The 15959-nt window shown below is 44.2% G+C and overlaps 1 protein-coding gene across 10 annotated transcripts in view; it reads left to right on the forward strand.

The window, feature by feature from the left end:
• Positions 1-15959, forward strand: part of KIAA0556 (KIAA0556 ortholog) — a 201610-nt gene that overhangs the window by 73249 nt on the left and 112402 nt on the right. For 9 of the 10 annotated variants that reach the window (XR_003793117.1, XM_029220374.1, XM_029220375.1 and 6 more), the window contains one exon: positions 1065-1196. The exons of the other annotated variant lie outside the window; for it this stretch is intronic. Coding sequence is in view for 8 of the 9 variants with exons in the window: in XM_029220374.1 (XP_029076207.1) it covers positions 1065-1196 (132 nt within the window). In the remaining variant the exon portion in view is untranslated. The remainder of the gene's footprint in view (positions 1-1064; positions 1197-15959) is intronic. 10 annotated transcript variants of the gene reach the window in all.

Genomic DNA, 15959 nt, shown 5'->3' on the forward strand with positions numbered 1-15959 from the left:
GGCCCATGTGTCAGGTGTGTGAATGTATGTGTGGGAATCAATGCGGGAAAGGTCGGTTGGGGCCGTGTTGTAGAGACCTTCACATGCCAAGTATACACCATTTAGGGTACAGGTCTGGCTCCTAAAGCAAGGAGATCCAAATATTGGCTTAAGCAACATGAAAGTTGATGTCTCTGACACAGGTTAGCGGTGGGCAGTCACCTTGCTCTGAGAGTTCATGGATGAACCCCAGCACAACCTCTTTTGTCACTCCAGCATCCTCCAGCTGTCGCCCCCTCCTCACAGCCCTCAGCAGCTTGCTGCTACCTCCTCATTCCAGTCGGCAGGAAGGGGGGCAGGGCAAGGGGGGGGCTCTCCCCTTCCCTTTCCGGGCACAACTTCAAAGATGTACATGCCCCTCTCACCCACCCACACACATCACGGACCAGAACGTGTCCACCTGCTCCCTCCCAGCCGCAGGGGATGCTGGGAGCATCACTTGAACATCTGGAGACTCAGTACAAGAGAGAAAGGGGAAACGGACATTCCAGGGACAGCCTGTGGGCTGCCACACCAGGCCAAAGGACGGGTATCCTAAAGAATGATCCAGGGAGTGCTAGGAGGAAGAGGCCCCACCACACAGTTTCCATGGCCCCAAAAGTTTGGGGTATGTTCCATCTGTATTCTGTTTTAGGATATCCACAGTGTGTGTGGAGGAGGGGGTGAGGGGGCCATTAAAGGCCCTGAGAAGTCCTGGCCCAAAACCCGCGCTTTCCTAAACTTATTTAGATCACAAAGCCCATTTGGGGAAGTTTAGCACCCACTAAAATTCTACCGATAAGTTATTTCAAACCAAAAAAGTTACTGAAAAATTCTACTGAACACACTTTGGGCAGCAAGAACCAGTAAAGACTTGAATGGAAGTGGCGTGACCCATCCAGCTAGCCTTCCCGGGATGACGCCGGGCCAGGTGCACCCCGACCTGGCTGCTGTCCTGTGCAGCGAACCCCTACAGTGCTTGCCCCTCGGAGGAAACAAGAGGCTCGTTTCACTGTATCTGAAACGGTCTGACTTTTTGTGTATAGAAATCTGTGCAGATCAGAACGGAAGCTGGCCCGCGGCTCCACATCGAGCCTCCTCTGGACTATTCTGAAGATTGTGAGCCACGTGGGGGTATGACTGTCAAGGCAGAGGATGCTTCTGGGGATCGTCCACAGGTAGGACTGGCCTCAGCTCGGGGCTATAGCGGCTCTTGGGGGCGCTTTCTAACAGTTACTTATTCCTTCCTTTGCGAGCTCTTGCCTTCCTTCACTCTTGCATTTATTTCCCGCACTTTAACAAGCAGACAGATCTTGTGCTAGACGCTCTGCTAGGGAGGGACCCAGTGTCCAAAGGTCAGCAAGGCTGGTGTCTGACCCAAAAGAGGCAAAAGCATATAATCCCTTTACTGCAAGAGGGAGCTGAGAGGTGCCGCAGGGCGTAGTGGGACCAGGAGGGAGAGTATCTAGGAAGGCTTCCTGGAGGGAGTGACATTTACCTGGTTCCTAAAAGCTGGATAAGAGTGTGAGGGCCAGGGAGGTAAGGATAGGTAAGCCGAGCTGATACTCAGCCTGTCCACATCTGTATGCCTAAACCTGTTGTTAAATATTTTGAATATCTGCGCCCCCTCCCCCTCCTGCCACGGCACCAGAAACCACACATGGAAACACCCAGAGGCCCTGTGTAGCTGTAGCTCAGAGTCCCTGGCCGTATAGCAACTCACAGGGTTGACCATGGGGTGTTTCACTCCCCTTCCTCAAATTGTCATTTCATTTCTGAAATCCTTGGAATTGCAACAGTAAACCCCAGTCTCCCATTCAACAAGCATTTGTTGGGTACCTACTTTTGAGCATCAGGCTCTGTCCTAGGCACCAGAGATGCAGAAATGAACAAAACTGACAAGGGGCCTATTCTTAACAACTCATGTTCCCTAGGGAGAGACAGACAATGAAGAATAAAACCAAGAAATAAATAATGAGATTTCAGGTATTGATACGTTCTAGGAAAACAAAACAGAAAGGGGAGATGGGACAGCCAGGAGATCAGACAGCATGGAAGAGAGGGAACATTAGATGGTAGAGAGGGAAGAAAGGCCTCTCTCAGGTATGATGTTTCAGCTGAAACTTGATGGATAAGAAGGAGCCGGCTTTGGAGCCAGCAATGGGAAAAGCATTCCAGGTGGAGGGAACAGCGGGCATGGATGACCTGAGGCTGGGCTAGTTCAAGGGTGCATGATGTAGATGTGATGTGAGCCAAGGGGAGTTAGAAGGCGATGAGGTTGGCGGGGCAGAGGGGCAGACCTGGCACGGGTAGGGATGGAGAGTTTAATTTTATTTCAAGGGCATCGCTCTTATAATTAGAATGAGTATGTAAATTATCTCCATGGTTATATACAAGCTAAATTTTAGAGAGGAGGCAGAGTCAAGTTGCTAAGCCAGTCCTGCCCCATTTGCCAGAATGAGATTGTTCAGCCACAGACCCGGGCTGCAGATTCCAGAGCCTCACCAGGAGGACAGACTTCCTTCCGCATGTGACCTTCTGTACCAAAAACCTGCTTTTCTGAAATGAAAACGACTCAAAAAAGAGATGGGAATGTCATCCAGGAAACATTCCTCTGATCACCATTGCATGTTGGTGTTTCCTTCTTTGCTTGTAAAGGAAGGACGATTTAAGGAGCAGGGGATCACTTTGTTTCACATTCCGGCTGCAAAAAATCTGAAAGTTAAAGTTAATTGCAAATTTTTGTCTTCCTGGAAAAAAAAAAAGTCCTTTTCTATGGAAGGACCCAAAGACCTTGTTTCCTTAAAAACAGTCCACAGAAATGGGATTTTTACAGTGGGAAAAATCGTGGACTTTATTGCCCTCAACACGCACTTCCCACACAACACAGACAGACAGACAGACAGACACACACACACACACATACACACACGCTTTTGAATCAACCAAAAGGTTCTCTGCTCAGGATCAGTCTGTGCAAACAGCCCTCAGCTTCCCTTAGGGAGGCTGGTTTGAAGCCAAGTTCAGTCTGTTGCACCCTAGCCTCGCCCCCCTGTCTCAGAACGCATGCATGCCCTTCAAGCAGGAGGCATGCTCGTCCTCTCCTCCTTTGGCCATTTGGTACCGCCTGTTAATCGAACATATACAGTCTTCCTTCTTTTGCAAGCTTCCAAGCTCCCTGCAACGCCACGCAGCCTGTCCCTCACAAGCTATTAAGCTCCATTAGCGTTCCTGCGTGAGCGTGCTCTGAATCAGCATCTCCCTGCTCACCCGCAATTAATTTTCTCCACCGTGAGTGCCTGACTGTATTTCTTCCTTCCCTTTTTCTCCCCAGCTTGAGGGGGCACTCCGTAAGCCTTCACAGTCAGTTTCCCCCTAGAGTTATTTTCCTGCTAAGTGAAAGAGTGAAATGACCATGCCAGTTTTCGGCAAAGACAGAAGCCTTAAGAGATGCAATCTGAACAGAGAAGGAAAAATAATGCCTGGCTACATATACTCAGCCCCCCTCACACTGTTTGCAAGTGCAGTCTGAAATGGAGCAAAAGGAATTGCTGTCCGCATGTGTACTTTTCATCTGACCTTCACTGTTGAAACACACCAGCCTTTTCGCCTTCAGTCAGATCCTTAGTGAACTTCAATTTCTTGGCACTCTGAGTTCACAGACCAGCATATGCAGGCGTGTTCTGTTGGCCTTCACCCCCGTTGACTGTGCCTTTTTAAAAGGTGTGAATTACTAGCTGGCATTTAAGAATCAGGAGAGTTCATGTCAAAATCTGAATTGGGGGTTTCTCTTGAAAAGTCGAAAGATTTAGGAATTACATTCTTAAATGACAGCCGCGAGTGGAGCTGGGGGGTAGCTGTCCCCTTAGACAAGTGTGTGCTGCATGTACCACAGTCCCCACCATGTCCCAGGCACCATCTAGACGCTGAAGCTAAAACAGACAAGTGCATAATATGCCAGTAGATGATCGGGCTTGTAAGAGAACTAGGGCAGAGTAAGGGGCTAGAGAATGTGGGCAGAGGCTGCCATGTGATATGGGAGGACGGGACTTACCCTTGATGAGGTGCTGTGTGAGCAGGGGCCTCAAGGAAGCCAGGGAGTGAGTAGGTAGAGAAGAGCTTCCACACACAGGGAGCAACAGGTGCAGAGGCCCCGAGGAGGGAGGACAGCAGGGAGGCCAGTGTGGCTGGAGGTGAGTGAGCAAGGGGACAAGGAAGAGGGGGTGAGGCCAGAGACGTAGCCAAGGCTTAGATGGCACCGGGCTTTGAGGGCTGCGCTAAAGGTGAGGGATTCTACTTTGAGTCAGAGGAGAAGCCATCGTAGGGTTTTGTAAGCCATTGTAGCTTAACAACTCCAGGGAAAGGAGGACACCTCTTTCTTTCCAGAGAGTTCTGCCTAAGTGCCAGGTCTTGGTTATGTTGGCTTGCCTTGGGGTATGTGTTACAATGGATAATAAGGCTCCATTTAAATGCTTTCGGCTCCATTTAAGGACCAGGAATGAAAGTACACATTTTTTTTTCTATTATTAATGTATCCTTTTTTTCCTGACAATGCATGATCAATGTTAAAAATTGAAATGATAACACAGAAAATAAAAGTCCTCTCATAATCCCACTGCCCCAGAGATTAGTGCCGTGAATAGGTGGGTATATTACCATCCAGACTAAAAATTGCATATATTCATTATTTTCCTTGAAAGTATATATTAATTATATCCAAGATGAGATAGTTGATCTGGAATGTTCCAGTCCTGGCCTGTTCCCAATGAGTGGTATTTTCTGCGTTATCTTATCAGTCCCTGAGAGCATGACAGGTGATGGGAAGAAGATTGGCCCACTCTGGCATCTTCTGGAATACCTTCTCTGAGTTTTTCTTTCCATTGTGTAGATCCTGGAGTGGCATGAATTGGATATTTGGCCACAATTACAATTCAATGTTTTGAAGTCATTGTTACTTACTGACATATATAACAACTAAAGACCTGTCTTAACCCATGTGCCACCAGCAGGGCTGCCACATGTGGACTCTGCTGTGGTCCATGAAGGCTCACCCACCTGTCGGTACAGTGTAGATTATGGGGCTGTGCCATCATTGGTGGAGCATCCCTCAGTGGACCAGCCTGCCCCACTTTGTCCCCGGCAGGGCTCCTCAGCAAATCCCTTCAGTCACCCTTCATTAATTTCAATGGTGAGACTTAAAAAAGGAAGGATCGTTTTTTAGGGCAGTTCTATTGCTTGGGAACTTCTGCTGTTTCAGATTGCCATATAAATAACCTTTGAGCGAGTGCCTTTTTTAAAAATTTTATTTATTTATTTATTTTTGGCCACATTGGGTCTTCGTTGCTGCGTACGGGCTTTCTCTAGTTACGGCGAGCGGGGGCTAGTCTTCGTCATGGTACGCGGGCTTCTCATTGCAGTGGCTTCTCTTGCGGAGCACGGGCTCTAGGTGAGCGGGCTTCAGTAGTTGTGGCACGCGGGCTCAGTAGGTGTGGCTTGCAGGCTCTAGAGCGCAGGCTCAGTACTTGTGGCGCATGGGCTTAGCTGCTCCGTGGCATGTGGGATCTTCCCGGACCAGGGCTCGAACCCATGTCCCCTGCATTGGCAGGTGGATTCTTAACCACTGCACCACCAGGGAAGTCCCTTTTCTTGATCTTTTATTGTTCTTTCCACATAAATGGGATTATACTATCCAGCCTATTTGATAGACCCACTGTTTTTAATCAACAACATGCCAGGGCCATCTTACCACACCAGTACTCACTCAGCCATCTGAACCCAGTGGCTCTGAGCACTGTTTAGGTTGTTGGTGGCCAGAGTGTGAATCCTGGACCACTTACCAGCTGTGGTCCTGCAATGGTGTTGGTAAATCAGGGATGAGTTTGATCAGGTGAGCTTTAAGAGCGAGAATGACTTAGAGAGGCATAGAGACCAAGAGAGAGAAAGAGGACCCCATACATCTCCAGGGACGTAAGTTTCTTTTACTACGCCCAGTTCTCTCTGCTTGCCCCTAGGATACCAAATCTCCCATCAGCACCACGCCCTGTGATTTTAATTTCTCCCTTCTGAATGTACATGGACGCCCCAACCCTCCAAGCAGTATAGACAGAGAAAGGATCCTCTTAACTATTCAGGATGTAATGATAAGATGGACTTTCACATCCTAACTGTCAGGGGCCAGGGTCTTCATACCAAGCAGCTGGGCCATAGGATAGACCCCACGAGAGAGTCTCCATTTACACCTGGGAAAACAACACAGATCACAACAGGATTGGATGTTAACAAAAAACCTCTGGCCTACCCACCAGAAGATTTCAAACAACACACAAGAGGCTTGACTTAATACCATTATTTTCTTTAATGATAGTAAAAGCTCACATTAAATGAGCACTTACTCAGTACCTAGCACTGTGTGGAGTGTATAACATCCATCACTGCATTCATTAACCCTGCAAGTTACTTGCTAGGAATTTTCATTCTCATTTTATAGATTGAGGAAACCGAGGGATGAGAACTGATGTTGCTCACCAAGGCCTCAGAGAAGCCCAGACTGGAAGCCCAGACCCCAGGACTCCTTGTTCCATAAAATTAACAATCACAGGCCGGGAATTGCGCTGAGCTGTTTTTGGGCAGGGCCTGTTGTGAATATCATTGATGTTCTGCCTAGGAGGAAGTTGTTCAGAGGTGGCCATCCATCGGTTCTGCTTAACTGTTTTAAACAACCTGGAGAAGACCTCTCCTCTGACAAATATTCCCCCAGTGAACCCCGAGCTGGGAACATTGATGAAAAATGTTTTTCAAAAGTGAAGTCCAATGAGGAAACAACCAGACAAAGCCAAATTGAGGGACAGTCTACTGGCCGGGAGTCTTCAGAAATGTCAGTTGCATAAGAGACAGAGAAAGGCTGTTACAGATTAAAGGGGGCTAAAGAGACACCACAGTTATGCGATGTGAGATCCTGGGAGGTTGGAGGGATTGCTCTAAATTTAAGGATGGTTTGGAAAAATTAATGAAATTTGAAAATCATATTATATTAGAAAATAATACTGTATTGATGTTAAATTTCCTGAATTCGGTAATTATATTGTGGTTATGTAGGAAAAGGTCCCTGTTCTCAGGTTTCTGAGAATTGGTGAAGAATTGTTGAATATAGGCGATGGGTATTTGGGCATTCATTATACCCTTCTATTATACTGTGCTGATAAATTTTCTACGGGTTTTACATTTTTTCAAACCAGGTTTTTAAGAAGCCAGTACATTAAGGAGGAGATAAGCTGCTTCAGTAGAGCTAAGCATCAGCAAAGGAAGAAATAGAGAAAAGTAAAAAAAAGGAGGCCTAGTTTAAAAAGCTTAGCAGGGTTGTAGTGATGTCGGTTTCTGGATTGTGCTATTGTGCTGTTGCTATACGGGATGTTACCGCGGGGGGGACTGGATGAAGGGTACATGGTATGGCTCTGTCTTGTCTACAGTTAGCTCAAAACAAAAAGTAAAAAGCTAACTAAATAAAAGAAACACAAATGTCCAGGTCATATCATCCAGAGGTTTTGATTCTGGTTCTGGATTTGGACTCAGACATGGTTCCTCTGTTTAAGCACCCCACGTGACTGTCATTTGCAGCAGTATTTGAGAACCACCGTTATAAGGAAAAGATAGGGCCATGGATCTTAAAATTTGATATACACAAGAATCACTAAGGTACATCAACAGATGAATGGATAAAGAAGATGTGGCACATATATATACAGCGGAATATTACTCAGCCATAAAAAGAAATGAAACTGAGTTATTTGTAGTGAGGTGGGTGGACCTAGAGTCTGTCGTACAGAGTGAAGTAAGTCAGAAAGAGAAAAACAAATACCATATGCTAACACATATATATGGAATCTAAAAAAAAATGGTTCTGAAGAACCTAGGGGCAGGACAGGAATAAAGATGCAGACATAGAGAATGGACTTGAGGACATGGGGAGGGGGAAGGGTAAGCTGGGACGAAGTGAGAGAGTGGCATGGACATATATACACTACCAAATGTAAAATAGATAGCTAGTGGGAAGCAGCCGCGTAGCACAGGGAGATCAGCTCGGTGCTTTGTGACCACCTAGAGGGGTGGGATAGGGAGGGTAGGAGGGAGACATAAGAGGGAGGAGATATGGGGATATATGTATATGTATAGCTGATTCACTTTGTTATAAAGCAGAAACTAACATACCATTGTAAAGAAATTATACTCCAATAAAGATGTTTAAAATAAAATAAAAGGGAAAAGTAAATAACAACAGCAAAAAGAATCACTAAGGATATATATATTTTTTTTTTTGCCCGTGCTGGGTCTTAGTTGCGGTACGTGAGATCTTTGTTGCGGCATGTGGGATCTTTAGTTGCATCATGCGGGCTCTAGTTCCCTGACCAGGGATTGAACCTGAGTCCCCTGCATTGGGAGCATGGAGTCTTAACCAGTGGACCACCAGGGAAGTCCCACGATATTTTTTTAAATGCACATTTTAGGTCAAATTTTTATGCTAAGAGAGTTGTTTACAGGAGGTAGCACAGTTTTTAACAGATGAACTCCTGGGGATTCTGAATCAGAAGGTCTGAAGATTAGAGTCTCTCTCAAATGGAAGGAAAGTTTTCGAGATCATTCGGACTTTGTGGCTTTGATTTGGGGACTATAAAAGAAAGAAATGTTAAAATTGGAAGTCAAGATCTCTTATGTCAGATAAAATTAAGATAACTGTAAAGTAAAAAGCAAAATAAAATAACAACAAAAATCCGGAGGTTCACAAAAGCCAGAAAGGGATGAGAGGGGGCTCTTCCCTTGTCTTCAAACCATATCCTGTACTTCTGGAAACTCGGGTAGGAGAGGATGTCACTTAATAAATGAAAGATACGAAAGCATAATAGCTCCTGGCAATATCTCCTGTATTATAGATCAATTTCTATCCAGAATATTGATCATTCGTATTAAGAAAAGACTAAATTATATTTAATATACATATTCTTTTAAGAAGACAAGGAATTCTTATCTATTTTAGAAGTACTTTCATTTAAAATTATTTTATTTAGGTTTTTGACTATTTAAAGGGGTGAATTTTAGATAAATAGAAAATTCATTTTATATTATTAAGGCATTATTATATTAAGAAAATGAATATGCACCCTTCATACTTGGTTTTCTCACTTCGGTCACATTCAAAATATATCGCACATTCAAAATAGGTCTCAAACTTGAGGAAAAAAATTCAGAAAAACTAGGGGCATGTAAGAGAGGATTTCTTATTAGTTACGACTTGAAAAAGTTATGCTTAAATTCAAGATAAGGGTAGAAATATAGTGATAAATGGAAGAGGATATATCCAAAGGGGAGGGTTTGGACCCGTGACCTCAAGGGCCAGCTTCAGCTCACGGGTGTGTTTCATTGGCTGGTCTGGTGTTGTGCTATAATCATTATTTTTGCTGTTTTATGGGGTTGGCCAAACTGGAAAAGAATCCGAACGAACTTTTTGGCCAAACCAATATTTTGAATTAGAAAACTTTTATTCTGAGCATATGCACCCTTCACTCTGCCATAGTCCTCACCTCTCCCTGTTGTCTGACACTGTCTCCCATTGCTGTTTCACACGACGTTACATTTTCTGAAGATGTAGGGAGCTCGTGGCTCCTGTTTTAGGGAGGAAAAAGAACCAGTGACTGTGACTCAGCAAGTCTGGAGAGGGTAGTTTGAGCTTTTCTATAAACTCTGTGGGGACTTGGCTAAGTCACACTCTTTTAGAGCCCCATTTCCTCCCCTACAACAAAAAGGGATAGATTAGATATTTCCTGTGCCTGTCAGCTGTGAAATCACACATCCTAAGGGGGAGTTTATAGGTGTTCCCATATTGCAAAATCCACAAGAACAGAGGATACGTGGTAGTTCATGGAGCCCTCCACTCATCCAAGGACCATTTCTGGAGGCTGTTTGCAAGTTACATATTTAGAGCTTAAACACCCTCCTCCCCACATCCCAGATCTAAGCTTCATGATGGCAGAGACGTGTGCTATCTCTTGCCTGCCGTGTCTCTGGTCCCTAGAAAAGTGCCTGGCGTAGAGTTAGTTTGCAAATCTTTGTTAAGCAAGTGAATTGGGTAGTTGATGGATTGAATCAATGAGCCAGCGTGGCAGAGGGGTTGATTAGGCACCCTGGCCAGCCCACACATAGCTGAGTTCAGTTATCACATCGCTAAGTTATAATTGTGATGACAGTATTTTCCAAACTATGAATCAGGACACATAATCTGACAAAGAATTTCTGTGCTACTTGGGGTAGAAGTGTCAGTTTGGGAGATATAGCTTGGATTCTGAAATATTGGGATTTCTGGCAGAGGGTGCTAATTAAAATGAAAATTTAAATGACATGAGTGAGGGGGGTTGGGGGGCAGTACCAAGGATGGCACTTGGCCTGGGTGTCAGGGCATGGTAGAAACTAGTGGGGATGTAGGGAACAGTCTCTACACAGCTCAGCTGACTGTCATCATAGGGGCCCGGTGGCGCCAGACTTCCTAATTTTAAGAGAAGCCAAGTATCTGGGCTTGTTTGTGTTCGATTTCTCCCATTTTTTTTATGTTGGTAACTAATTCACGATTTTCTATGAACGAAACAAGATGTGCCTGCTGGCCAGGTTTGGTCTTCAGACCACCAGCGTGCAACTTTTGATTTAGACAATGAAAGCTTTGTTAGCTCCTGACAAGAGAAGAGGAAGAGGTTTTTTCCTTTCCAGTGACACTTGAGTTAGCCCCTCTGGTACCAAGAACCATCAGGGGCATGGCATCCTGAATGTACCCAGAGATGCCCAGCTGGATAGCTCAGACCAAAGGTCCACCTGGCTAATGGCATTAGGAAGGTCCCTGCGCAGGTAGGTCAGACAGCACAAAGCCAGCTGAGCAGGAATAAGTCAGTGATGAGCATGAATGATTTGTGTGGAATGATGCTGAACAAGCACCAACTACCCATAAAATACAGGCCCAGAACTGAGAGATGTAGTAATCCTTTCACCTAATAGAGCATCCCTGTAAGTGAAGATACTGGATGGTATTTGACTTCCTAAAGCATCCTTTTCAATCTTAATGAAAATTTAAAATGATCTCTGAATCAATACCAGAATAAATAATCTTTTTTATTTCTTGCATTCATAGTCTACTTAGAATTTCTTAGGTATTTTCACATTATTTGGTCATTTTATATAACATCTAATACATGAGTGATTTCTCATTAGAAAAGATTCAAACAATTAAGAAGTAAACTGAGTAAAATAGGAAAAGCTCTCTCTACCGCCCAGACACAGCAGGCCCAGCTTTCAGTTCTATTGAGCATGCATACTTTATTTATTTTGTCATTCATTCATTCATTCATTCATTTACTGTTTTCTATTTCAGTTCGTTTCTGCTTTTATCTTGATTCCTTCCCTAAACTTTTTGGTTTAATTTATTGCTTTGATTCTCCCCCCACCCCCATCCCATAACCTGGCTTCTTACTTTAAATGCTTAATTGCCTTATTTTCAGTCTTGTTTTCTAATACAGCAATTTTAAGCCTATAAATTTTCCTCTGAATACTGCTCTGTCCTTATCTCACAAATTTTGCGTGGATGTAGTGTTTTCATTGTCATTTACTTCTTTTGGTTTGTGATTTTAGGGATTTTTTTTCTCTTTATTTAGAAGAGTTTTACAAATGTTCTAAGTAGAGAGTTTTTGTCTATCTTTCTGTGTTAATTTCTAATTTTACTACATTATGGTTAGAGACTGGTCTGTTTGATTTCTGTTGTTTTGGAAGTTTTTGAGACTTTGTTTGTGGTCTACCAGATAATTTTTATGAATGCTCTATGGTATTTCAAAAGAATAATCATTCTCTTTTTGGTATAAAGTTCTCAGTATATCTATTAAAGCAAGCTATTAATTATGTTATTTAACCAGGCAATTATGTATGTCCCAGTATAGTCCCAGACCACCTATATCAGAATCACTTTGGCTTCTTATTAAAAATGTAAATTCTCATACCCCGTTCAAAGATATAGAGCTGGGTTTACAGGGGGCATGGAGTGCTCAGAATCTTCATTTTTAATAGGACTCCCAGAAAATTCTTATGCTCATTAGCAAACCACTGCAATAGAGCCCCAGTTAATTTTTGTCTATTTAATCTGGGTGATTTCTGTGAACTTATCAATGTTCCCTTATATTTCTCTGTTTTTGCTTTATACATTTCAAATCTGTCATTATGTATATATAGAGTCAAGATGTTTTCTGACAGGTTGTTTGTTTAATCCATATGAATATATCAGTGTCATTCTCTTTGTCCCGTTTAAAGCACTAGGTGGGCCTTTTCAGTCTAAAGGCTTATGTCTTTCTTTAGCATTGGAAAATGTTCATTTATTATTGTTGTTGTTATTATTTTCCATTGTTTCTGTTCTATCCTCTGGAACTTCCCTTGGACAAATGTTGGCCCAGATCTTCAAGTCTCTTAATTTTTCTTTCATATTTTTTGTCTTTTTTTTTTTTTTTTTTTTTTGGCGATATGCGGGCCTCTCACTGTTGTGGCCTCTCCCGCTGCAGAGCACAGGCTCCGGACGCGCAGGCCCAGCGGCCATGGCTCACGGGCCCAGCCGCTCCGCGGCATGTGGGATCTTCCCGGACCGGGACACGAACCCGTGTCCCCTGCATCGGCAGGCGGACTCTCAACCACTGCGCCACCAGGGAAGCCCTCTTTTTGTCTTTTTATACTGTTACCATGTGAAATTGTTTGGCTTGAATTTCTAGCACATTTAATTTGTCACCTTTTAGCTCTTTCTGTACTTAGTTTATCTTTTCCAAAATGTTAATGATAAAATTAAAACTTGAGATCTCTAGCTGTTTCTTTTTCATGGATGAAATATCCTCTCAAATCTCTCCAGGCATATTAATTTTCAGGATTCTAAAGTCTTCCTCTGCTTATTCTATTAACTCGCTTTCATTGGGTGTTTGTTCTTTTGTTAATTAAATTTTGTGCCAATCTTCAGAGTTTTGGTTTTCCCAAATGTTTGGTCATTCTCGGTTGTCTGCTCATCTTTGTATTTGAGAATCCTACTTCTTCTTCTGCCTGTTCTATTTAATATAACCTGACCTTGATGTTGGTTGGGGCACAACAGGCTCCGGGAGGCTGTGTGCCTTAGCTCCTCTTCCAGGTATGGGAACTCCTAGCTTACTTTGGGGAAAACAGCCTCCTGGAGCATTGCCCACATCCAGGCATCAGCCTGTGTGCACTTAATACAGCTGGGGAGGGGCCAGCAGCCCTAAAAGCAGCCCCCAGTGAATGCCCCAGGGCTTCCTCTCACTCCACCTTGACTCTGGACTCAGCTACACACACACACACACACACACTTCCTTGTATGGAAAATTTTACTGCCCTTGTTTTGGTCCATAGTTTCCTCTGCTTTTACTGCTTCATAGATGTGATCTCTGCTTTCTTGCCTTTCAAGAATTCCTCAAAATTTCTAGTGATCCAGCAGCATTCTGTGTTGTTTGGTCTCTATCCTGTCATCCCTATCTGATTTCCTTCTCTTGGTCGAAAGATCAAAAGCCACCCTCCCACCCCTGCCTTGGGCAGGCTCAGGTGAGGCAGCCACAGCACACTGATGCCACAAGGTTTGCTCATGGCCTCATAGCCAGGAAATGGTACCCTTCTGCTTCCTGAGTCTGTGCTCTTCCTCTTATATCACTCCACTCCTTAAGACGAGGATGGCTTTTTTCTTCATAATAGTGGACATTTGAGACTGAACTCTAGGGGGCTTCATAAATAAATTTAGCTTTGAATGAAAATCAGTGAAAGAAAATCCAAGGTTGAAAGGGGGCAGTAAGAAAGTAGCAGAAAACCAAAAACATCTCACAGGTACTTGAAGCTCAGATAAAACTCATATTTTCCTAGCCATAGTTCCGTCAGAATAGATGTAGGGAAATGTGATTTAAAAAATACACAGCATGGACCCTGTAGTTAGAGCTCAAGTCACTTTATTCTGGGAAGTTTGTGATCTAGATGCCACCAGGCTTGAGGTGTGGACTGGTAAGCCTCAGATGTGGGTTCTTGACTCTCGTTGTATTGGTAATTTCTTAAGGAACGGCTGTCTTTGTTGCCAGATTATAAATTCCATGAGAACAGGGACTCTGTCTTATTCCTCACTCTGTCCCTAGCACTTAGCAATCAGACCTGCTTACGGGGACACATATATTCAACAATAAATGAATGAATGAAAAGAAGGACAGATTAGTTAATTAACCCTCATTGTAGGGTAAAAATCATTTCTGGGTCAGGCAGTTTAATATATGTAAAATGGCTCATATATGGCAATAGGAGTTGGTGGGAATTATTGCAACTAACAGTGCATGCAAATCCCACTTTTATAAAATTGCCAATCAAATGAGGACATCATTGGGGGTTCGCGGCATGTCCATGACCTCTACCGCAGAGACTGCTGCTTCCTCTTGAGGACTCAAAGTATCCAGTGTGGCTTCATGGGCTAAACACCTGATATTCTTGTAGGCAGTGTCAATAGGGCCTGAGAGATAGAAAAGAATATGCTGTCATCTCAATGTTAAATTTTCTGTAAAACCTAGACCTCTGTTAGAGCAATCACGAAACACTAATTCATAGCTATTATCTCATTGCATCCCTTCCACAAACTTGTCAGGTTGTCAGGGAACATTTTCCCACGTGAGAGGTGGGGGCTTGAGGCTCAGAGACTTGCCTGGGGACATAGGGCCGCTGGAGTCGGGCCTGGAACCCACACCCAGAACTTAGACCAAGCTGTTCCATTTTCTAAGTGGAGTTAGACGTTTAATGCTTCATCCACTAACACCAAACACATACTTTAACACATTTAGTGGCCTCATGGCAGCTTTGTGTCAAAAGCTCTTACAGGCAGGTGTCATCAATTTCGTGTAAGCCAATGGGTGATCGCAGAGCACCTGACTTTCATCTCGCTCTAGAGACCGCTGGCTTCCAATGCATTGATGCCAGGCAGGGAATAAACGTGGGCGTGGAATAAAAAACCTGGACTTTGGAGTCAGACGGTCCTTCATCCAAACCCTGGCTCTGCCCTTGCTAGCCGCATGACCTGGGGCTGCCATTTAAGTGCCCTGAACCTATAAGGACACCTACACACAGGGGTGGTGGGAGGCTGCAGGGAGATGAGGTGTGTCGAGGGCTTAGCCTGCTGCCTGATACGTAGCAAAAGCTTTGTAATCAGCGGCTGCCGCCGTTGTTATCACAGTTGTGGTTGCTGTTGTTGCAGACATTTCATGTGCTGTGGTGATCCGGGTTTGCTCTTCTCCCAGCCCAGCAGAAAAGAGGAAGATCAGGCATGTAAGGCACTAATCCACTGACCGTGAAACCTCGGCTGCGTTTTAGTCACTGGTCCAGCATCCTTCCTTCCCTCGCCTCCCCCTGGCTCTCTAGCAAGAAGGCCAATTTGTATACAGTCCCGTCATCTGCTCCCCACCTGTGGTATCTGCAGCCTGGCCTTCATGCAGAAGGCTTTCTGTTGAAAGGGCTTGAACTGAACATTTTAAGGGCTGAGCATTGAAATTGCATATAACAAGGTTTTAAAGCAAAGCTATAAAGTAAGTTTTCACAGAGCTTTTTCTGGATGACAGCTTCAAAGCAACTGGTAGATGCCCTAGCAGGGTATCCCTCTGAAGTATCGGCAGGTTGGCTTTCAAAGCGACCAACCCAAGGTCCTCATCTTTCCAGGTGGAAAGGATTTGAACAGCTTTCTCGAGGGAATGTGGCGACTTAGTTCATCTCCCCTTTGCCCCTAGAGCAGATGGTTTTAGATCACGTGGGCATTATAAGGGTCTAGGTTCTTAAAGTGTGCTCACCCAGTGTAAGCAAATGTATTATTTTCCTCTGTGAACAAGATAGCAGTAATGCAGAGTCTAGGCTTCTTT

Source organism: Monodon monoceros, unplaced genomic scaffold, assembly GCF_005190385.1.
Source record: "Monodon monoceros isolate NGI ecotype Baffin Bay Population unplaced genomic scaffold, NGI_Narwhal_1 Super_Scaffold_13, whole genome shotgun sequence".
Taxonomy (NCBI): domain Eukaryota; kingdom Metazoa; phylum Chordata; class Mammalia; order Artiodactyla; family Monodontidae; genus Monodon; species Monodon monoceros.